This window comes from Eretmochelys imbricata, chromosome 8, assembly GCF_965152235.1.
Source record: "Eretmochelys imbricata isolate rEreImb1 chromosome 8, rEreImb1.hap1, whole genome shotgun sequence".
Taxonomy (NCBI): domain Eukaryota; kingdom Metazoa; phylum Chordata; order Testudines; family Cheloniidae; genus Eretmochelys; species Eretmochelys imbricata.
Window position 1 is genome coordinate 54678848 of NC_135579.1, and position 25115 is coordinate 54703962.

The following is a 25115-nucleotide window of genomic DNA, read 5'->3' on the forward strand; positions in this document are numbered from 1 at the left end:
CAGGACCAATTCCCAGTTAAATCATCCCAGCCAGGGCTTTGTCAAGCCTGACCTTAAAAACCTCTAACGAAGGAGATTCTACCACCTCCCTAGGTAACGCATTCCAGTGTTTCACCACCCTCTTAGTGAAAAAGTTTTTCCTAATATCCAATCTAAACCTCCCCCACTGCAACTTGAGACCATTACTCCTCGTTCTGTCATCTGCTACCATTGAGAACAGTCTAGAGCCATCCTCTTTGGAACCCCCTTTCAGGTAGTTGAAAGCAGCTATCAAATCCCCCCTCATTCTTCTCTTCTGCAGGCTAAACAATCCCAGCTCCCTCAGCCTCTCCTCATAAGTCATGTGTTCTAGACCCCTAATCATTTTTGTTGCCCTTCGCTGGACTCTCTCCAATTTATCCACATCCTTCTTGTAGTGTGGGGCCCAAAACTGGACACAGTACTCCAGATGAGGCCTCACCAATGTCGAATAGAGGGGAACGATCACGTCCCTCGATCTGCTTGCTATGCCCCTACTTATACAACCCAAAATGCCATTGGCCTTCTTGGCAACAAGGGCACACTGCTGACTCATATCCAGCTTCTCGTCCACTGTCACCCCTAGGTCCTTTTCCGCAGAACTGCTGCCTAGCCATTCGGTCCCTAGTCTGTAGCGGTGCATTGGATTCTTCCATCCTAAGTGCACTTATCCTGCACTTATCCTTATTGAACCTCATCAGATTTCTTTTGGCCCAATCGTCCAATTTGTCTAGGTCCTTCTGTATCCTGTCCCTCCCCTCCAGCGTATCTACCACTCCTCCCAGTTTAGTATCGTCCGCAAATTTGCTGAGAGTGCAATCCACACCATCCTCCAGATCATTTATGAAGATATTGAACAAAACCGGCCCCAGGACCGACCCTTGGGGCACTCCACTTGATACCGGCTGCCAACTAGACACGGAGCCATTGATCACTACCCGTTGAGCCCGACAATCTAGCCAGCTTTCTACCCACCTTATAGTGCATTCATCCAGCCCATACTTCCTTAACTTGCTGACAAGAATACTGTGGGAGACAGTGTCAAAAGCTTTGCTAAAGTCAAGAAACAATACATCCACTGCTTTCCCTTCATCCACAGAACCAGTAATCTCATCATAAAAGGCGATTAGATTAGTCAGGCATGACCTTCCCTTGGTGAATCCATGCTGGCTGTTCCTGATCACTGTCCTCTCAGTGAAAGTCAAACAAACAAAAAACATTAGCAGTGAGGGGGATGGGGAAATGGAAGGGAAGGTCTCAGGAGGAGGTGGGGTCCCGGGACAGCTAAAGATTTGTGTATGTCCAGGAATCATATCCAACCTTCTCCTTTGGAGTACAATGCAGCGGGTACTGTACTTCAGCAGGGCCAAACTGCAGACGGAGGGTGTTGAGTGCAGTGGGTAGTGGGAATCCGCTGTGCTTGACTGTGAAGGGGGAGGAGTGGAATGCTGTGGGTAGAGTGTGGAGCCAGGAGGTTGATAAGATTGTGGTGGCAGTGTCTGGGGGAAGCATGGGAAAGAGTTTTGCGACAGTGGCTGCGGGGGAGGGCAGGCGCTGAGCTGCTCAGTTTGCAGAACTAGTATCTCCTAGAGCCTGTCTTCTTGGCACTCCATAACGTTTAAGAGCCAGTCCATGGCTTCATTCTGGCGTGCCGCATTCTCCTTTCGGTCCCTCTTCTCGCTGTCTTGCCACTCCTTCGATTCCTGCTTCTCAGCGGCGGAGTGCATCATAATATCACGCAGAAAGTCCTCCTTAGTTCTTGCCTGCTTTCTAATTTTCTGCAGCCGTTCAGCTGCCGATAACAAAGAGGGAGGCTGGGCTCCCAAGTTCATCTCTGTGAAGTTTAAACGCAACATTTTACAGAAGCAATATTGTTTGCAACACACAGAACACTGATTCAGTAATTTAAAACACAGCCAGTACTGACGCACACCCGTCACTAACTTGCTGACCCCAGGCAAGCACACATGAGCCACAAGACCCTCAAAATGGTGAGTAGCCACAGGGGCAGGGTAAATCAGTCTTCCCGGACCCTGCTGTACACTGGGCATGTGGCTCTTGGGGAGAGCCAGCACTAAAGGGGGGGCCTGATAATTATTCCTGTCTTCACACTTTCCACAGATGTGATCATTATGTTAGATATCTAGCCGCTGAGGATGAGCAGGGAATCAAGGGAGGGTCTTCTCCAAGATTGCGGCTTCCACCGTGACCCCTATGCAGCTTACCTGTGTGCAGCAATGTTTCCCCCCACACCCCATGTCTGCAGTTTCATGGGAAAGTTACTGTTAATGGGGCAAGAAACAAAGCAGCTCTGCCAAAGAACCTGTGGCAGCGGATTGCCCAGTATTTCCATGAGAGTTTCCTGGAGATCTGAGACAGATTCCCGTGAAATGAGGAAGTCAATCAACAGCCTGTTCCACCGCTCAGACTAGGCATGCGGTGGGAGACGAGCCTGCTTTCTGCAACCCTCCTGCCCCCAACAACTTGCTTCAGTGATTCCCAAAATCAAATCCACTTACCAGGGGCCTCCTCTCCTGTTTGTGCTTCACCAACATCCGACAGCAGTGATTGGCTAGCCTCTGGGGTAGAAAAGAGTTCCTGGCTGCATGCATTTCTGACCTCTGAGTCATCTTCTGCCTCTGGGTCCCCCTCTACGTTCTCGTCCAAGATTTCCTCCTCCTGGCTCAGTTCACTCTTGACTGGCACGCGAGCCACCGCAATATCCACAATGGCCTTCGCAGTGGAGGTGAGGTCGCTGCTGAGTATCGCGTCCAGCTCTTTGTAGAACCGGCAACTCGTGGGCACAGCACCAGAGCAGCAGTTTGCCTCCCGTGCCTTGTGGTAGGCATTCCGCAGCTCCTTCACTTTGACCCTGCACTGCAGTGTGTCCTGGCCATGGCCCCTTTCTGTCTTGCATTGTGAAATCTGTCCATAGGTATCATAATTGCTACGTCTGGAGTGCAGCTGGGATTGGACAGGCTCCTCTCCCCAAATGCCGATGAGGTCCAGCAGCTCGGCATTGCTCCAAGCGGGGGATCGCCTGGTGCGTGGAGCAGGCATAGCCACCTGGAAAGCTGCACTGAGACCACTGCACACATCACCGAGCAAACAGGAAGGGGGACTTTCAAAATTCCAAAGGAATTTACGGCGTGGGGATGATGGGTGGTCACCTGAGGGCAGGGCAGGGCAGTAGAGTTCAAACCAATGACCAGAGAGGCGAGAACAGTCATTGTGGGACATCTCCTGGAGGCCAATCGCAGCTCTGAAATCGACCAGAGTGTCTACACCAGCAGTGCCCTGCTGTAGCCCTGGTGGAGGAAGCTGTTCTCCTCTCATCGGGGTGGTTTATTTACAGCAACTGTACTGTTTCTGCACACTAAGTGGCTTGGCAGTGTGTACACCTCGGGAGTTACAGCGCAGAAAACTGCTTTACTATGCCGAAAGTTGCCAGTGTAGACAGGGCCTAAATTCTCGGCTTCCCTGTGCCTCATTAATTTGATTTATTTTTCATTCCACTAAACTTGTTCAGGCCTGTTTGAGTTGACTGACCAGTGTTCCAGATCTCCATTGTCAGTTCTGAAGATGTTACTGGTTAGAATGTTGGGGTTTTTTAACATTTGTTTTCAGGAAGATGATTTACATATATGGCTTTTTGTAGGTCTCGGTGCTGAAGCTGTTATGAAACTAGGGTGCTCAATAGACTAGAGGCAGGTCCCTGTTCGTTGGTGGAGTAGCATCAGCGTGGGATTCAGTGAACATGGAAAGTCATTTCCTTTCTCCACCATGCAACAGAAAGCAGCCTTTCTGTGTTAAAGGTTAAGGTCCACTAGCTGGATGCACGCAGTATCTGACTGCACTGTTCCAGTCCTACGGATATCAGTCTCCCATGCCTTTGTTCATGTCCACCCAGATCCGGCTCCTGAGGGAATTCCTGTAGGAGTGGGTTGTGTTTTGGCAGCAGATCAAAGGAAGGAGGAAAGTGTTTTGGCTGCTATCCAGAATGTAAACAGAAAGGTAGAGATACATTCTGTTGTGGACTGGAATAAAATACTTGTAGGGGCTCAGGAGTGTAGCACTTACTGATTGAAATAATGTGAGGTGTGATTGATTCTGAGGGGTTTTTTTGTTTTTGTTTTCGTTATACACTGGGTTCCCAGACTGGAGGGAGTCGTGGCATAACCTTTGTATTTTGAAGAAATCCAAATAGATTGGGGCCTGAATCTTGAGCATGAACTGTGTGTCTCTTTCTCTCTCTCTAAATCAGTAAAGGTGTCTGGTTCTATATGAAGTACGCCCTCCTCAAACGAGCTTTCTCCCACTAGAAGGATTTAGCAAAAGCATTGGAGCTAGCTACCAGGAAGACATATTGGGAAATCGAGGAAGAGTAAAGAGAAGGAAACTGATTTTCCAGAGTACAGTGTGGTGAGGGTAAGTGGATCGATAGTGGAGGAGGAGAACATTAGTCTATACTTATCTCATAAAGGCATCTGCTCACAATTGAGCACTTGTAGCAAGAGTGCCAGCTGGCGGGATGTTTTCATGATGTAAATTATCCATCCGTTCTGAAGAGCCAGAGTACAAGGAGGCCTTTTGTGTGTAAGGATGAATTCCTAACTCTGAGGACGAGGGAAGGAGTTTCTTTTAAAGATCTAATGGCATCTACTTGTATTTTCCATTGCATATTTACAGTTTTCAGCATGTCGCATTTCCTGATACCACTGCTGCTATTCTAGGGGCCGGCCAAAGTTTTCCCCCTCGTCATCTTTAACTGCTGATAACCATTATTAATCCATCAAATGGTGGTAGAGATTCACTACTACATACTACTACACTGTTAGACAGTAATGCTGGTTTGGGATTCTGTTTGTGCAAACATCCTCTTAGCAGTGCCCTATCCAAACACCTCCCACCCCAAATATAATTAATATATCTCCCATATCTTGGAACATCCCTCAATTTTGCACTTGTAGACAAAAGACTACGTGTTCTCTCTCTCTAATGATGATTCAGGAGTTCAAAGCTCTGTTTCATGGTAGTCAGTGTCAGCATATGCCTGCTGTTAGAGGAAGGAATTCATTTTTATGAAATAAACACAGCCTTCCTTTTATCCAGCTCTAATCTTCTTTGCTTGTATTCATATGCCCAAAGAGAGGAATCTCTCCCCTCCTTCTGCCCCCCCTCCCCATGGAGATTTGAAATAAGCTATTTCTTTTAAGTTTTTTTGACGGAATGTTAAAACTGTTATTTGAGCTCTTAAATTATTTAGAGGCATTAGCTATTCCTTGTTTAGCCCAGGTCCTGCTCCCATCATGTTTGAAGTAGTGTAGTTCAGATTCCATAGGGCAGCTTTAAGACTCTGTGTACCCTCAGGGAAAATGGGCTGTTGTTTTGAAGAGAGAGATGTCTTTGAGCGGAATTAAAGGAGGTTCTGTTGGAACTTTGGGACATGTCCGCGAATCCTTGTAGGAGATGACAATGGGAATGAGCCAAACAGAACCAAAGTTCTTTCTATGTAAGTTCTTAGATGGCACCCATCACTATTGTACCTGTCTTCAGCTGCTTAAGCATAAGAATTAGGAGGGTTTTAGTTCACAGAGTTGCAAGACTAGATGTATGAGAGTTTCTGTGGGCAAGTCTACACTACAAAATTAAGTTGATTTAAGCTTTGTCGACGTACAGCCACCGCAGTAATTAAATCGGTTTTGCACGTCCACACTAGCTCTTTCTGTCGGCAGTGTGCATCCTTACCAAGAGCGTGTACACCAATTTAACTGTCAGTGTGGGGCATTGTGAGGTGCTGACTGCCGGGGCCCCACCATTTGGGACTGACAGCTGGAACAATCTGATGTAAGCAACACAGCATCTACACTGACACTGTGTCAAACTAGCTACATCAACCTAAGCGCTACACCTCTCATGGAGGTAGAGTTATTAAGTCTGTGTAGTGGGTGACTTACATTGACTGGAGCAACATTGTAGTGTGGTCACCCTAACTCTGTGTTTGTTCATTCTTTGAATATAGTTATTTTTATTCACTTTGGGCCTAAATTTTCAAAAATGACCAGTGTTTGTAGGTTCGTTTAACAGCTTGAAGGGATCTCATTTTTAGAAGGTGAGTGTTCAGAACCTTCTGAAATCTAGGCCTATTTAAGATGTTTCCTGTTGCATTCTCTATAGTGGCGCACTCATAATCATTAGCCAGCCAGCCCATCACCACCACACATGACCTCGCGCTTCAATAAACTTCTTTAATGAATAGCTGGAATTCTTCCTGAAGAGTAAATGCTTGCACCCCCAAATAGAAATCAACTACCCCTTCCCTAGTCTAGTATTATCAAAGGTACCTGGCACAGGCCAGGTTCAGACGTATGTGTGTTTCTAGGAACAGGAGAACAGTGGTTTCTTCTTAAGTTGAAGTTAAAGCTTCCTTCCACCTCTCTACATAATCGTTGAAAGTTCTCAGTATAGTAATAGCGTGATGTGAATTAGTTGCTACAGAGAGGACTTCACTAGAGTATTAGGTAGTGTTAGAATGCAGCCTTGAGGAGTCATGTTAAACACAGCTTTGCAGTCAGTGTAAAGAGGAAGAAGTTGTCTTAACATCACATCAGCTGGTCTTCAGTAAACTCTGTAGTTCCAGCAGGGTTTCCCCAGGACTGGTTTACGCATTGTTAAACCCAGCCCCTCGGTGTACACTGACTCCAGAGTCCTGTTTAACAACATGTTAATTAACGTGACTGCTCAAGTGTGTGTTATAACATGATCTAATGCTCTGGTGAAGACAAGCAGTGTTACACTGTTCTTGTGGAATAAATGGTTTCTTTTCACCTGGTCTCTTCAGTGTGTAGAATAATGGATATGTTCTGTACATTCCCTTTGAATAATGGGTGGAACTGGGAAACGTAAGATGTTGCCTCTGAGCCCAGTGGATAAACATACAAAGCATCTTAGCACCTACTGGGCGGTTATTTGCATACTTCATAACTAGGTCTTTACATTGTCTAGTTCAGTGCTTCTCAAACTATCTGATGTGGCGGACTGGCAATTTTTTTCCGATGTGCCAGGGACCAGTCCCATATTTGTGCCATATTATTATCGTATTTGCATAGGCACATAGCACATCAGATCAGAAAAACTAACATTCTTCACTGTATTAATTGGAATGGGAGTGTGCATACCAAGTGTAGCATACTCGTGGAGATCTTCCCATTTAGATGAAGACTGACTGAAAGGCTGTGCATCTGTGCGGATAGTATAAAATTACTATTATTAGTTTACAATCCAAGAAAATATTATTTGAATATTTGTAGTAATATTAATTTATATCTGAAACAATATAATGAGTATAATAAAAGTTGGCAGACATTTTTATTTTGTTTATTTTGTAAACAAATAATACAGTATTACAATACAAATAAAAATATTAAAAAATCAAACCAGCAAAGTCTCCTAACAAAGATGATATTAAAAAATTATATATAAGTAATAAAATAAATTATAATGAATAAAGTAAAGGTTAAAAAAAATTTAAAAAAAAGATTTGAAAGGAACAGGTAACATTAAATTGAAGACTTAATAATTTTGAAAATATGTCATAATACTAAAATATCAAATTGATAAGCTATTTTATTAACAATAATAGGCGTGTTAAAACCTTAACCTTTACTAATGTGAAAGATGAGCCTGCTTCTTCTTTGTCAGCTTATCCAGTCATGGTTCAATTGAGGACAGTGCCACGCGCAATGGAGAATGAATATCCATACTATTCCTGTACTTTGTCTTAATGACACTTATGGTTGAGAAGCCAGTCTCACAGAGGTATGTTGAAGGAAATGGGAGAAGAGTTTTCAGAGCAATTTCAGTAAGCTCAGGATATTCTGCTTTCACTTTTATCCAAAAGGAAGCAAACGATGTTGTAGTTTCAAAACGCATCTTCAATACTTCGTCAGCAGCCAGCTCCAACAATTTATCCTCCATAGTGACAGTTAAGTCATCTTTCAATGTAATAATCGGATTTCGGATCCATCCAGTCCCTTTCTGTGGATCTTCTGCTGGAAAGTAAAACTCAAAACGTTCTGCCAAATTCGTCAGGTGTTCACTGATGACGTGTTGTAGAGATGTAGCATTAAGGTCTTCACCTGCATCAGCGATGATTGTCGCTAATTTGTGAAACATGTCATAACAATCTCTTGACGCTAGACTCTTCCATGCTTCTAGCTTTCATTTCTGTCCATCCATCTTGTCTGCCATTGTAAGACACGAAGCCATCCTTCCCTGCATGGAGGTGTTGACATCATTAAAGATGGCAAAGATATCAGCCAAATAAGCCAGCTTGGCTATCCAGTCTGCATCTTAGAACAATTGTGACCAATTTGGTTTTTTGTCCTGAAGAAATTTGGCAAGCTCGTTTCAGAGCTCAAATACTCTTGACAGGACTTTTCCCCTCGATAACCAATGTATGTCTGCATGCAATAGGAGCTGTTTATGATCAGCTCCCATATAATCACATAATGCAGTGAATAGTCTCCAATTTAAAGCATTCGCCTTTACCTGGTTCACAATTTTTGCAACCTCGCTGAGCACACTGTTTAGTTCTTTTGGTGCTTTTTTTTGTTGCAAGACTTTCTCAGTGAAGGAAGCATTGCATCGACTTGCATTCAGGTGCAAGTGCCTTCATCTGGGTAACCACTCCAGAATGCCGTCCTGTCATTGCAACAGCACCATCAGAACATATGCCTACACAAAACTTGAAATCCAACCCACATTTTTTAACAAAGTAGTCGTTCACAGTCTTGAACACTTCAGAACTAGTTGTTTTTGTTGGTAGTAAAGCAGAAAACAAAAACTCTTCCTTCAAATCACCCTCATGTTCAAAGCGCGCACACACCATCAGAATTGCCATCTTAGCAACGTCTGTACATTCATCAAGCTGCAAAGAAAAGTACATTGCTAATTTAATCTGTCCTATGAGCTGATCTTCTATACAGTGAACCAGATCGTGAATTCGTCGAACTATAGTGTCATTTGAAAGTTGCACCCGAGCCACTTTCTTTGCCGCCGGCTCGCCCAGCATTTCCATGCAGACATCTTTACTACAGCCTATCACTTTAGCTTTTCACCAATTGTGTATGGCTTTTTAGCATTAGCAACGCGAAGTGCTACTTTATAAGAAGCTCGCAAAGTACAAGTATTTATGTGTCACACTTCAAAGATCTGTTTCTGAGGGCCTTTTAAATCAACATGCTTTCTTTCAAACAACTCTTTTGGCTTTGAACTAATTTCATTATGTTTTGTATTTAAATGCCTCTTGAGCTTTGACGGCTTCATTGTGTCGTGAGCCAACACATCGCCACAAATAACGCACTGCGGTTTTGGCACTCCTCCATCATTCGTGGCTACAAAAATGAACTGAATGTATGAGGAGTCATATTTCCGAGTAAATCTAGTACGAATTCTTTTTGTTGACAATACTTCGGTTTCATTTACATTGTCGTCATCTGATTCAGAATTACTTGTGTGTTCAGCAACTGGATGTCTGTGCTTGATAAATATGTCGATTGGGCCTCGCTTCGCCATCTGTAAACTAAGCATAAAAATAATGAATATAAATTCCATTACCCCGGGTATATACTTAATTTATGATGATAGGATGAAAGCTGAATAAATGCAGTGGGAATGGTTTTACTGAGAAATATGTGCAGGAGAACATTGATTGATTGATTAATAGGGTAAGTAATGCTAGGATAAGAAGATAATATACATTTTAAAATAAAATTGCAAATAGGATAATAATTGGAAAGTTAAGATGGTTTGAACATATGGAAAGAATGAATAATGAACATCAAAAATAAGATTTACCTGTTTGAAAGATATGGCGTGAGAAAGCAAGGAATTTCAAGAACTTCCTGGCAAAAACACATAGGTTTGATTCTAGAAGAGGGGAAGGCTATAAGTAAGAACAATGAGAGCGTGTATGAAACGATATATGGATATGGAGGAAGCGAGGACTGTCTATTTGGCTATAGGTGTGTGGCGCTCAATCATCTCTATCTACCTCGTAAGGAATACGGCAGGATAGGATAGAAAATAATTATTATTAAATTTTATAATATTATTAGTACTTACATTCTCAGATCAGTGGGTTCGGATGGGGTCCCAAATGACAAACACACAGAGATCCGTATGATGCTCTTTATTCAACTTCTCTATGGTAACCGCCGGTGAGGCGGGGTCTTTAAATGCGAAGGAGTGGGGTAGGCGTGCGCTCGCACGTCTCATGCAAAACATGCTGTAGTGCTATGGCATAATTATCAATATTACATGTGCTTCTGGAAGCATAATATTTAATATTGTTGACTTTATCGACTGATAATTATTCTTGGTGGAATTCCGGTGTGATTTTTAAACTATTATTTCTTTCTTTCCTGGAAACTCGCTGCGGACCGGCAGCCGATGGCTTTGCAGTTGTTAAGAAACTTCATGAGTGAAGGGAGGAAGGAATCTGCTTGTAGTAAGAGAGGGAGAAAAAGAGAACCTGGTGGTACACTGCAGGCTGTTCCAAATGGCAGATTTGTTTTACTTTGGGAAATCCCTGCATGCTTCTTTTGGGGAACATGGACTGTGAGCTAAGCTCACTAGAGCATTTTATTCTTCATGATTTTCAGCTCAACACAAAATTCCACTCTCCTTCATTCTCAGTTTTCTTTTCAAATATCTCCTCCTTCTTTCTTCTCTGCTGCCCCCAGAATAATCTTTTTGATGAAGGCTGAATACAGCTTTTACTCAGTGTAAGGGAAATGTAATAGTACAAGAAAACTTGGCTTCCTTTGTCCCTGTGATGTCCTAGACATATCCAAGTCAAAGCTGTGTGGCATTCTCAACATTTTGGCTGAGGTTTTAGTTTCATTGGATAGGTCTCATTTTGTTTTTGCTAGTTTTATTTCACTTCATTCCTGGAATAATTGCTCTGGGTTTTCTTGCCTCGCTAATTTTGGTGGTAGTGAAAGTTTCACATGTCGGTCCCATTAGGCTCTGCCTGCAGCTAAGTGAGATGAGGTTTATTTTCAGGTTTGCAGCTTTAGCTTGGGAAGGATAGGAATTAGGGCTGTCAAACTATTAAAAAAATTAATTGCAATTAATTGCACGATTAAAAATTAATTGTGATGTTAAACAATAATAGAATACCATTTATTTAAATATTTCTGGATGTTTTCTGTACTTTCAAATATACCTCTACCCCAATATAACTCGGTCCTCAGGAGCCAAAAAATCTTACCGTGTTGTAGGTGAAACCGTGTTATATAGAACTTGCTTTGGCCCCCCTGCTCCTTGACCTCTGACAGCCCCCTCCAGAGACCTCCCCCGTCCCTAATCACCCCCAGGACCCCACCCTCTACCCAGCCCACCTGTCCCCTGACTGCCCCTGAGCCCTATCCACACCCCCATCTCCTGACGGGCACTCACCGGCAGTGGCGGGAAGCAGAGCAACGTGGCCCCAGCCCTCTCCACTCCACCAGCTCCCAGCTGCGGCGCTCTGTTTCCCGCCACTGGTGAGTGCGGGGAGGTTGGGGAAAGGATGCCCCCCGCACCCATCCCGCTCTGCTTTCCTTGCCCAGGCCCCAGCCGTGTCGGGGAAAGGTCCCGCACTCACTGGCAGCAGGAATCGGAGCGCCGTGCCTGGGAGCTGGTGGAGTGGAGCGGGCTGGGACCGGGCTGCTCCGCTTCCACCACGGCCGGTGAGTGCGGGGGGGTGGAATCCCAAGCCCCCTCCCCTGAGCGACACAGCTGGGGCTTGCCCACCCTCTCCCCCCCCTCCCCCCCCCCCCCGCTAATCACCCGGGCCACTCTGGGCCCCCAAAAGTGCCCCCCCCTGCAGCTCCTGCCTCCCAGACCCTGAGGGAGGGGAGGGGCCCTGCCCTGACTGCCCCCGAGACCCTCTGCCCCTTATCCAACCCCTTGGCCCTGGCCTGGCACCCTTAACACGCTGCTCTGAGCAGCGTGTCAGAGCCAGACACGCTGATGCGCTGATCCGCCAGAGCGAGGAGCCCCACCCCACAGAGCGCTGCTTTACCGTTGTGTTTATATAGGTTCGCATTATATCAGGGTAGAGGTGTATATTGATTTCAATTACAACACAAAATGTACAGTCAGTGCTCACTCTCTATATATTTTTATTACAAATATTTGCAGAAGGTTGGTTTTCTTTTTTTGTGGTTCAGGTTCTGTAGTTTCCACATTGAAGTGTTGCTCTTTTAAGACCTCTGAAAGCATTCTCCACACTTCATCACTCTCAGATTTTGGAAGGCACTTCAGATTCTTAAACCTTGGGTCAAGTGCTGTATCTGTCCTTAGAAATCTCACATTGGTACCTTCTTTCTGTTTTGTCAAATCCGCTGTGAAAGTGTTCTTAAAACAAATGTGCTGGTTCATCATCCGAGACTGCTATAACATGAGATATATGGCAGTATGTGGGTAAAACAGAACAGGAGACATACTGTTCTCCCCCAAGGACTTCAGTCACAAATTTAATTAACACATTATTTTTTTAACGAGCATCATCAGCATGGAAGCATGTCCTCTGGATTGGTGGCCAAAGCGTGAAGGGGCATATGAATGTTTAGCATATCTGGCATGTAAATACCTTGCAATGCCGGCTACAAAAGTGCCAAACGAATGTCTGTTCTCACTTTCAGGTGATCTTGTAAATAAGAAGCAGTCAGCAGTATCTCCCGTAAATGTAAACAAAGTTGTTTGTCGTAGCAATTGGCTGAACAAGAAGAAGGACTGAGTAGACTTGTAGGCACTAAAGTTTTACATTGTTTGATTTTTGAGTGCAGTTATGTAAGAAAAAAAATCTACTTTTGTAAGTTATACTTTCACTATAAGAGAGTGCACTACAGTACTTTTATGAGGTGAATTGAAAAATACTATTTCTTTTGTTTATCATTTTTACGGTGCAAATATTTATAATAAAAAATAATATAAAGTGAGCCCTGTACAGTTTGTATTCTGTGTTGTAATAGAAATCAATATATTTGAAAATGTAGAAATTACATCCAAAGATATTTAATAAATTTCAATTGGTATTCTATTCTAACAGTGCGATGAATCATGGTTAATTTTTTGGAGTTAATCTTGTGAGTTAACTGCGATTAACCAACAGCCCTAATAGGAATGCATCTTGGCGTTGTTGCCTTTTGGTCCATTGAAGGATTTCGGGCATCTTTGACCTACTGGCCGGATTCACAGACTCGGTTGTTGGAATCTTGTAAAAGTAATTGCCAAGAAACAGAGGGGTAGCCATGTTAGTCTGTATCCACAGAAACAACGAGGAGTCATCGTTGTTGTCAAGAAACAATCCAAAGAAAAAAAAATCTCAAATGACTGCTGAAGTTATTCACTTGGAAGCACTCTTTTTGTAATGAGCACTGTTTTTGGAATTGATGGGTTGAATTTGAGAAACTGTCAGCAGAAGTGGAAAACCTGAGAGAGACAGACTACTTGTATGCTTAAGCAACTCTCTTCTTTTCTCCACCCAATACCACACCTTTCCTCAGCTCCACATCCAGGCATTGTGATGTTCCTTTAAGTAGAGTATCAGCAGGATTCCAAATATGCTCTGTGTAAGAGGTTAATAAGTTACACGGTGCAGTTATAACATTGTTAATTATTACACTATTGCTAGATTGTACAGGTCGTGGCAGCAGTTTTATATAGAACATCCATTCAAGTTAATAGAAAATAGGAGGATAGACACCCAACCTGCCTCTGCCTCTTTCTGGAACTTAGCACTGAAGAAGGAATAAATCAGGTCAATTTAATCAGGATCTGATTATCAAAACCTTACAGATTCTAGCCTTTACAAGCACGGTTTAAATTTTGACATCAAGTGTAAAAAAGACAGAGTTTAAGTGACCCACCAAAGGCCACCAATGTATCAGTAGCAGAGCAGGAATTAGAAGTCAGGTGTTTGCCTTTCAATCGTTTCCTAATGCACTTGGTCACGGTTTATTTAGATTGTAAACTCCATGGGGGTAAAAATTGTTATTTTTGTTGCATGTGTGCAGAGTCTAGCATGATGGAATCTCAGTCCCTGACTGGGTCCTCTAGTTGCTACCACAATTAAATAATACCATTTTGTATAATTGAATACTGGAGGTTCACTTTGGCTTAAATAAAGCTTGTATCCCTGTAAGATTATACACAGAAAGCAGTATGGAGCCACTTATTTCTTAGCTTTCCCTCTACCACACAATCTTGTTCCTTTTTTATCCTGTATCATGGTTGTGTTTATATATATATATAAAAAAAAAATAATAATGAAACTTCATCTTCAGAAGTACCTAATAGAGAAAACAATGATGCTGCAGTCAGACCCAGCCTGGGGGAGCCCCCCCCGTATGTCGGCCTGGCTCAGCATGGAGTGCACCTTCTGCCCCGATATCTGACTTAGCATCTAGTGTCTCCCCATTTTTAAGGGCGTGTCCTTTTATGGAGCTTCATTGTTGCAATTCAGTAAACTGGTAGATTGATTGTGCTCATGTTTTAGAATATGCATGATTACTTAGAAGATCAATGTATTTTAAGACCATAATTTGACTTTCCTTAAAATGTAATCATACATGAAAAGTTCTACTGATGCTGAATTACTTTTTCTTTAAAATTCACTATTTTAGCGCTTACTTTAAAATGCAGCATATTGATGTGAGAGACAACAAATGACCAAATATTTTGAGCTTCCCTGCTGGTTCTGTTGCCCACGGTAACTACTGCTGTGTGTGTACTCTTGTCAGTATTGATGCTGATAAAAAGCCTTAATTTAGGCACTTTGCCTTAGAAACTGGAGTCTCCAAATTCTCTGGGTAGTGCTGTATCTGCCTCTCTTCAGTCAGCAGCAGTGGACCCGCTGGGTGATGTGAGATGAGAACTGCATTTATGAAATGCCCAGTCTCACTCAGACTTTCAGAAGCAAAAAACGTTTCTGGAGTCACTAGCAGCCTAAAGAGTTAAGGTTTATCTGTGTGAGAAAGTTGCACTGGCTTAACTTGTGGGAGGATATAAAAACCAAAAACAAAACACTTTAGTTAAATTGATGAAAAAGGCTGGCAGGACAAACTCATTTCCATTTCAACCAGGTTTATTTTGATTCAGTTGAACTCAATAACTTTATGCTAAACAAAATTAAGTGTAGCTTAAACAGACATAAGCCACTCTTAAACTGGTACAGTGCCCTGTGTGGCCACTAAGTTTTTTATGTCTGCACTACAGCTGCCATAGCCGTAGCTGTAGCACCGTAGTGTAGATGCTTCCTACATTGACAGAAGGGGTTTTCCTGTGGCTGTAGTTAATCATCTCTCTGGGAGGCGGTCACTAGGTTGACAGAATTCTTTCATCGACCTCGCTGTATCTACACTGAAAGTTAGATCAACCTAAAACAACGTTCAAAGCACAAATTTTTTCACAGAGTGACGTAGCTAGGTCGTGCTAACTTTTTAAGTGTAGACCAGGTCTTATTTTGATTTAACTAAATTTGATTTAAAAAAATCTCTAAAGTTAAATCAGTGCAACTGTATATGGAGATAAGGCTTTGGATGTCAGTTAAAACCATTCCAGAGTTTCCATTCAAAAGAAGTGACCAGTGGTTGTCTCACATGCTGCTTTGTTGAACAATATTTTTCAAGAGATGTCAGAGATGGTATCGATGGCAAAAGGTTGTTGTATGTGGAGGGCATAGACTGAGCATCCAAGAGTATTTGTGGCCAAAATAAAACAAATAGTGCCTATCTAAGCCCCTGATATGCTTTAGTATGTGTGTAGTTTTCATTTTTCTATATGGTAGCTGTCTGTCTGCAGTTAATCCAAAACCCAGCATATAGTTAGTGCCAGGATTTGTTGATTAGTGAGACTGTGTGCACACAATCTGGCCACTGAGGTGGAACAATAACAGCTGTTGTGCAGCTGTACACCTCATCCTGGGAACTTTTCTCATAGCCAACTAGGCCTGTGAGGAAGGTGATTGAAGCATTTTAATGGTCCCTTCCCACTATTGCTTTAACTGTTTAGAGCACTGAAGAACAACCTTCCATTACTCCGCTACTACCCATTCTCTTCTATGCGCAGATTCACAGTGTTGATGTTCCCATTGACATTGGCAGGGCAAGTAAGCCCATATTGCAGCCAGTTCTCTAGTGGCTGAGTAGTAGAGAAAATATGCTTTCAGCTGTGGACAGGCCACTGATATACTCCATTTTTCCCCAATTTGTAATCCAGGCTGAGGAAAGGCAGCCAACGTACACTATCTTAATCCTTCGAAAATGCATATAATAACTATTGTCCTCTAAAGTTACACTGTAGAGTGGTGGAAGTTGCCTTGGAAGGCTTGTCTGAAATTCCTTAGAACTGCGTTAACAGAAGTACTCATGTTTCTGAACAGCCCAGCACCCGACTGCATTTCCAGTGCAGAAAGGATTTCTCACCCCGACGCCCCAGAGAAGTGAAGCAGTTTAAAATGTTTCTTCATGTAGGAGGTTTCAGCAGAATTCCTTGACTTGGCACAGGGTGAACGAAGGCTGGATTCTTATTGTTCTGTTCTGCCACCTCCACACCCTGTAGCTCTTAATGCAGGCAGTATTTCTCCATTTTGAGTATTCCATTAAGCAAAACATCTGTGCTTCATCTTTGATACAGGGCAGGAATGCCATAGACCAAAGCAAAGAATGTAGCAGAACGTTGAGAAGTTAAATATTTTCTTGGGGGTGTAAATCCCCTGGGTGGTTCATGTGTGCTCTATGGGGGTGGATGTTCCAGTCACTGGAAAGAATCCATTAGGGAGGATTATTTGCTGATTGCCACAAACCTGTTGGGAGATAAGTATGGGGTGGGAAGGTCATTTTACGTTCACTGTCATGGGGGGGAGGAAGCATCTTTCATTTGTAAATCCCTAAATTATTCTTGATTTTTTTAAAAGTCTTTTCAGAGACTCTAAGCTTATTGGCCAGGAACTTCCCTCTTGTTCTGTCCTTCCCAGGGGATAAGCTGAATGAACACAAGCCCTATGATCCAAATTCTAAAGTAAAGGCTGTCACGGAGTAGTGAAAGAGGATTCCATGATAGCAATAAGCGTCCTAGTTACTCCTGGCTTTGTAACTGCATAGCAAGTGTGGTGGGGTCTTTGGTATGTGCCAGATTGTTCTCCCCTGTAACTATGCTTGTGTATACTGCACTATTAGATTAATACAGTATTATTCCCAGCCTTGCATTTGATTATGTATTCACAGGAAATAGTATCAGATCAAACACTAAAAGAGTGAGGAGTGATTAACTAGAACGTAATTCTTAAATATGCAAGACTCATAAACACACTGTGACAGAGCTTCTATATCAGAGGTGGGCAAACTACAGCCCGCGGGACCGTTCTGCCCAGCCCTTGAGCTTTCGGTCAGGGAGGCTGTCCCCCCATCCCTGCTGTCCCCCCTTCCCCGCAGCCTCAGCTCGCTGCGCCGCCAGCGTTCTGGCGCGCCGCTCCTGCCAGGGAGTGCAGTGGCATGGCCGCAAGCTCCTGCTGCTCTGAGCAGCATAGTAAGGGGGTGGAGGGGTTGGATAAGGGGCAGGGGGGTAGTCGGGACAGGGAGCAGGGGGTGGTTGGATGGGGCGGTCAGAGGGTGGGGAGCGGGGCAGGGGTTTGGATAGGGAGTAGGGTCCCAGGGTGTGGTTAGGGGCAGGGGTCCCAGGGGGAGGGGGCAGTCAGGGGTCAAGGAGCAGGGGGGGGTTGGATGGGTTGGGAGTTCTGAGGGGGGCAGTCAGGGCGCGGGAAGTGGGAGGGAGCCGATAAGGGACAGGAGCCAGGCTGTTTGGGGAGGAACAACCTTCCCTACCCGGCCCTCCATACAGTTTCACAACCCTGATGTGGACTGTGGGCCAAAAAGTTTGCCCACCCCTGTTCTGTATCTTACATACAGTAGGTCTAGGTTGTTTGCATGAGACACAGGCAGACACTGTACAGTAAATCTATGGCTTTTTGAATCTGCATCATAGTTCTGCGCATGTTCTCAGGCAGCTGATCTGCAGGACACTGTCATCCTGTTGTGCTGTAAGGACACTTGCCCATACTGATGTGAAAGTACCCCCAGAATACACTAAACTCTGAACTATTTCAGTTGCAAAGGAGTCAGTAAGTCCTGTCTCCTACTTACCTGTACTATAGACAATTATGTCACTAGACTCTGATGCCTCACTGTGATGTGGCTCACCATACAGAGAGTTCCATACTGGGCTGGGACAGCATAGCTTTCGGAAAACTCTATAGATAACTTGTGGCACCTTAGAGACTAAGCCAATTTATTTGTGCATAAGCTTTCGTGAGCTACAGCTCACTTCATCGGATGGCTTTAAGGTGCCACAAGTACTCCTTTTCTTTTTGCGAATACAGACTAACACGGCTGTTACTCTGAAATCTATAGATAACGCACTTCTGCAACAATATCCCATTAATACTCAGATTAACTCTCATCTCTTTATAAGTGAGACTTTTCTGTAGGCATGAGTTGCTATGTTATCTTTCAACACTGTATCACCACCATTTTAGGGAACAGATGAAGGTATTTTTAAAAAATTCCTCTTATTCCTTGCAAGGTTTGAAGGTCTTGAAGGACTGAAGCACTAATGCACTGCTTTGTAACTGTCTGATTTATGTGGCCTGTGCTGTACAGGAGCGTACTTCTGGGAACAATGTTGAAAGTATTGACACCCTCTTTTCTAAGTAAAAATAAATTTTCCCTTTCCCCAAAGCTCCTGAGTTCTAAGAGTTAATAGATTTCACAGAGATGGGTTTTGTGAACCAGTTGTTCTCTATGGACTAAGGAGGATTTGTCAGTGATGAGTTTGGGATTCATAACCAGAAAACATTCTGGTTCTTATGATCTACAAAATTAAGATATAGTTAATCTTGAGAAGTTAGATTTTTTAGCAGATTTTGTTGCAGTTCTTCAAACCCCCTAAAACCAAATGTGAATGTTGCTCAGCCTCGGTAACTAGCAGCGTATGGCTGTGTAGAGGTCACATGAGTTTTAAGGTACAGTGGAATATAGAAATTACATAAATGTTTAGAAGTGCAACACAAAGCTGTCAAACAAATGGAACTGATGTCCGTCACAGAACTGCTTTGGTGACACTTGAACTTGCCTTTTTGTGTGTTCTGCCAGTTTGAGCTCAGAGGTCAGGTTCTCACCTGGGCTTTGTCATACATTTTATAATGCGTTACTTGTTGTGAACTATGCCGACAAGGTTGATTTGTTTTGTCCGCAGGAAAGGCCTTTGACATCACATATGTGCGCCTGAAGTTTCACACCAGCCGGCCTGAGAGCTTTGCCATCTACAAGCGTACCAGGGAAGATGGGCCGTGGGTGCCTTACCAGCACTACAGCGGCTCCTGTGAGAACACGTATCAGAAATCAAACCGGGGCTTTATCCGGACTGGGGAGGATGAACAGCAAGCACTCTGCACGGATGAGTTCAGTGACATCTCTCCGCTCACAGGTGGCAATGTGGCTTTTTCAACCCTGGAGGGGCGTCCCAGTGCCTACAATTTTGACAACAGTGCTGTGCTACAGGTATGCGGGTAGGAATTGGATAAGAGGCAGGGAAGCCCTTTATTATCTGTGCACTGCGGAAACCTATTAGAAACTAAATCCATATCTCTGATATACTGGTAGGCTTAGCAAATGGATACAGCGAACCGTCCAGCATTTCAGAGATAATGGAGGAAAATAGATTGATATTAGAAACTGAATACTTGCCTCATCTGTATGTATATTCTGAGTATACTTCAAAAAAAAAGAATGCTGTTTTTCTCCCTCTGCCTCTCCCACCCAGATGTGTGTCTCTGTGCGTTTTTGTCTAGAGGTGTTTGGCTGCAAATTTAGTATACACAAGATTTGTTTTCCATTCTTGCTGGGCTGTTTTGCAAGGGAACTACTGTTCATTAGATTTGTGCAGTTTTGCAAGTGCACACACTTGCATCTTGTTCTTTCTTTGCTGAAGATATTTTCTTTACTGCTGCTTCTTAGCACATAGCAGTAAAGGCATGAGAAGACTGGAGAAAGCACATAAAGTTAGTAAAGGAGCTTGGAAAATGTATTTGAATGGGGTTTGCAAGAAAACCTAGAGGGAATGGCAGAAGTTTTAGGGCAGGCTCTCAGGAGATGGAGAGAAAATACTGGGTGGGCTTCCTGAGTGACTTCTGGCACCAACCCTATGTTTATGTGAATGTTAGTGCTAATGACGAGAACGCTATAGTGCATTTGAGCTTTGCATTGGTGGTTTGAGTCTCATTTTGGTGGGGGTTTTATCTCCGTTAGGAATGGGTGACGGCTACTGACATCCGAGTGACCCTCAATCGTCTGAACACATTTGGAGATGAAGTTTTCAATGATCCAAAAGTTCTCAAGTCCTATTATTATGCAATTTCTGATTTTGCTGTGGGTGGCAGGTGAGTAAATCATTACTAATAAAAAGCCATACTCAGTACTGTCATAGTGCTTTAATCATTAGACTGCTTTAAGGACATTAATTATACTTAGTCACATTGAGATATGCTAAAGCAGAAGCACAGTAAAATGTGTTTTATGAAGCCTGTAATTACTCCTAACCAAAACTGTATCTAAATGCTTGAAAGAGCCGTTTCACTTATGTCAAACGTAAATAGCTATAACATGGGAACTTTATCCTGTTAGAAATCCACACAACACTCCCTCCTAGATCTTAGACTTTGTCTGTATTACCATTGCTGATTGTAAACTGTAAGTAGACAAAATTGAAACTAAATAGATTTAATGTTAATATTAAAAATGAACTCACACGATGTAATACTTGTGGTGTTGGGCATTTTCATATTTAATTGACTTAAAAGTCTCCATTTTTTTATATGCCACAGAATTTCAGATCTGCCGTAGAAACCAGAGTAGTCCTTGCCACAAAACTTAAGTCAAGTTTTCCATGAAAGTTCTTCCATATTTAAGGAAAGTGGCCAGACTTCTGAGAGTCTTCAGTCTCTGAGATATCAGCCTGCTGTGTGTGTGACCTGAACCTGGGGAGCTTAAGACGTATTATGTCTGAAGTCAATACATTCATTTCTCCTGTTCTGCAGGTGCAAGTGCAATGGCCATGCAAGTGAGTGTGTGAAGAATGATTTTGGGAAGCTGTCATGTAACTGCAAACACAACACTTTTGGGGAAGACTGCGAGAAGTGCCTTCCCTTCTACAATGACCGGCCATGGAGAAGAGCAACAGCAGAGAGTGCCAATGAATGTTTGTGTAAGTGGCTATGTACAAGAAAAATCTTTCTGTGGTATGTTCCACCACCTCTACTATCAGGCAGGTGGCAGCCAAGCACAAAAAGTCTTTTTAATATTTAGTTTCTCCCTTTCCCTTCTTCCTGGCAAGTCCCAATTTCTTCTTTACTCTGTCAAATTCTGTCCACACTAGAATCCACATTTTAAATAGTGTGCAAACACTTTTATATCTGTGTGTGTTTGCATGGCAGCTCCATGTAGTTACAGCGCATGATGGGTGGGATTTTCAAAAGCACGTAAGTGACTTAGGAGCATAAGTGTCTCATTGACTTTCCCTGGAGCTGCCATGGATCCATGGGGTCTGGTCTATGCCACAGCCTGTAACCAGCCCCTTGGAGTGACCTTTTTTAGTGTGCCGAACCCCAGGGGTTCATGCAGTTCCACAGGGGCACATCCATGGCCTCCAAGACTGGACCTTCAGGCACCTTCGATCCCTGTCTCTCCATGGCTCCTTGCAGTGAACTCAGCCAAACCAGACTCCTGTGGGAGGCTTGTGCTGTATCCCTTCAGTGCGCAATGCTCTCTGAGTATTTGCAGTGACACCAGGCAGCCTCTGCAAAACAGAGTAGGATTTATTAGTCACCTGGCATAGAGAATCTGAAGGTCCTTAGGTCAGCAAAGAGAGGCAAAGGTTAAGCCATAGTCCATCCTGGCCAAGCCAGTGCAAAAAGTCTGCCAAGCTGCTGTGGACTCCCATTTCTGGCTCTGGCTCTTCATCAGTTCAAGGTGAGAACTGCTGAGTCCCGCCAAAAGCCAGCTCTTAGCCCTGCATTCTGACACCTCTTGGTCCATTGTTCTCGAGCTGGAGCCCCTGCTCTGCTTCCCTGCCAAGAAGTGGGAGAAAACCTCCTTCCTCTGGGTTGTTGGTCGCTAGATGTCAATGTCTTGGCCATTGGGGTTTCCCATTGTCTTTTTCCAGATTCTGTACTGATATAGGTTAGTTTCAGCAGGCCCAGCCAGTTCCTTAATGACACATTCATTCCACTCCAGACAGTGACATGACACAAACAGCCATGTCTCCTGTTCTGCCCCAAGAGCAGATTTAACCCCTTTTTCACCCACTGTGTAGCAAGGCAAAGTGTGGGGGAAACTGAGGCACGCATCAACATTATAAAAATATTACAGAAAATTCTCCCTTCATCACTGGGACTTGTGCGTGTAAGTCACTTAGCCACTTTTGAAAGTCTTGCCTGTTACATTTGGAAACCACCCAGTCCGCACATAATGGATAGCTTCCATTAAACATTTGAATGATGTGGAAGTTTGTAGCAAAACCCAATCACAGTGAAATCCCAAACTTCCAGAGGAAAAGGACCAGACTCACAGGGTCTCCCTCTTGTTTTGAGACAAAGCTACAGCTGAATAGACACCTCATTTGGTTATCAAGAATGTAGTGGAAATGTAATGTAGGACCCAAGGGCCTTATGTGACAGAACCCATTAATGCAGGTGTGTTGTTACCATTTATTATTTATATTGTGGCACCAGGTTGGGTGCCCAGTAAGGATTTGGGTATCATCATGTTAGGTGCTATGCAAACAAGTTAGGTCCCTGCCTCAGTCTAGTATAAAATATAGTAAATGCAATTGGCCGAGCACACCTAGAGTAGAACTGACCCAGCAACTTGTTTAAAGAGGTTGGGACTTTGTTTTAGGGATGCATTTGAGTCCTAGCCATGGGGCGTCTCTTTTCTGAAAAAAATGGATAGTTTTCTGTCCTGCATGGCATCCTGGTTCAGCATAAGTTATCTTACACTAACAAAGATTTTTGTGCCATTTTTCCTCAGGAGGACCCAAAGAAATATGCCCAAGTGTCTCATGGTTCTTAATGAACACAGTAATGACGTAGCTCTGAACTCCATTAACATGAAGCAGAAGATTGCTTAGCTTCTGGAAATAGGGTGCAGAATGATATCTGAAGGCTGAGTCCTGTGCTTATCAGTAGAAATACTTCACAGAATTGCTAGAAACTCCCATCTGAACTCCACCAGTATCACTAACAGATCTCTAACAAGGGGTGTGTTTATAGAAGAACACCTACTGGAGAATAGAATTGCTTCGTGTAGTAGTTGCACACCACAAAATTATAGAGAAATAGGATTGTTTCTGGTGTGCAGTATACTGCAGGTCCTAATGAATGCAGTGGCCTTTTAACTGAAGAGTTCAGTTAGTATTCAGTGACCTCTTTCCTTTGCAGTCAGTTCTTGATCTCCAGAATATACTCAGACTTCATCCCGGTCCAGGCTATTGCAGAGGTGCAGTGGTTTTAATGTATCTCTCTTAAAAGCAAGCCAGTTTATTTGTGTGGTCTTCTGTTAGGAGCTATTGCGCCTCGTAGTTTACTTACGGGGGTGGAGGGTGGAAGACTTTCAGACAGGAACCTTCTTCCTGTCTGACCGTGTATGAGTATTAAAAGGTCCCAGCTGTTGATATAAGTCCTGTGACTTCAGTTGATAGCCCAATGAAACCAATGTCTTGTCTACCTCACTCCCTAGACATAGAAATCTCTCTGCATGAGAGGGAGAAGAAACTTTTCTCACAGGCCTTTCTGGAAGGCTTGTGTCACTGTTATCGTCTCTCACTGTTTTGCATGCCTGAAACAGCATTACTGTGTGGGAAGGGAGCAGGAAGGGTGGAAAGCTGTAGCCCAGCTGGCAAGGGAGCAGCATGGAACTCTAGTATTCCTTCTGACATACGTAGAAAGCAGTGTTTTTTCAACAGAGCGTTTGTTAAGACTAGCTTCTTCCACCTAGCAGAGGGAAGGAAAACAAATACTTCTGGCCCATGCTGCTGTTTTCATTGATTGGAATGGCAAGAGCAGAGTTGTTTAGATTCCATCTGTCTTTGCTGATTAAGTCTGTGTGTACCAGCAGTACCTACATCCCTATCACACACTAGCAGAACCTCTCTGACTCTTTGACATCTGCTTTTTTTTCACCCCAGACTAATTTCTAACTCATTTTGTTTTTGTTGCATTGCACTCTGATATAATAATCATGTACATCTTCTCCCAGACCAATCACTCTTCGACTGACTTTCTACACCTTGTTTCTGGGGCAGGTCTAGTATTGTAGGTGAGAGTAGGATACCTTCTTATGGAAATGAACTGATTTAACCTTATGCCTTTTCCCACAGCCTGTAACTGCAATGGGCGGTCACGGGAGTGTTACTTTGATGCTGAACTGTACCGCTCCTCGGGCCATGGTGGTCACTGCATTGGCTGCTTGGATAACACTGATGGTGCCAACTGTGAAAGGTGCCGGGAGAACTTCTATCGCCTTGGAAGTGATGAAGGATGTCTACCGTGTAACTGTAACGCTGTTGGTAAGTCAGGATGCAGAATCTTCTCTCCTGTAAACTTAAGAAAAAAAAAAAAAAGTTTGCACAAGTTATAGTATTTCAACTTAAAATTGTTAAGTAACGTGCTCCTTGCTTCAAGGAAAATGCACAGCAGCCAGGTTCATAGACTTTAAGCAGATACTCTGCATATACAATAGTTCCTTTTCAAATGCATTCTAGAAGGGTTTTTTCTGTGTATTATAACATGCTACAGTGATGGGCAAGGCCCTGGACACACCCAGTAGGTGGAACTTTGGAGCTGTTGCAGTCCCGCAGAATTTTTTCAAATCATCTAGGTATCCAAAAGCAGCAGTTTGAATACCTTGTTTTATTAAAGGGTGAATGAAGTAAGACATTTGTGGTGGTGTATCTAAGCACCATAGAATGTGAACCAAACAAACTTTAAAAAAAAA

At 43.4% G+C, this 25115-nt stretch overlaps 1 protein-coding gene across 1 annotated transcript in view; it reads left to right on the plus strand.

Annotated features, from left to right (window-relative positions):
* LAMC1 (laminin subunit gamma 1) overlaps positions 1 to 25115 on the plus strand; it is a 133245-nt gene that overhangs the window by 83316 nt on the left and 24814 nt on the right. Inside the window, exons 2-5 of the mRNA XM_077823908.1 lie at positions 19321 to 19625; positions 20373 to 20503; positions 21161 to 21327; positions 24499 to 24687. Coding sequence (XP_077680034.1) covers positions 19321 to 19625; positions 20373 to 20503; positions 21161 to 21327; positions 24499 to 24687 — 792 coding nt within the window. The remainder of the gene's footprint in view (positions 1 to 19320; positions 19626 to 20372; positions 20504 to 21160; positions 21328 to 24498; positions 24688 to 25115) is intronic.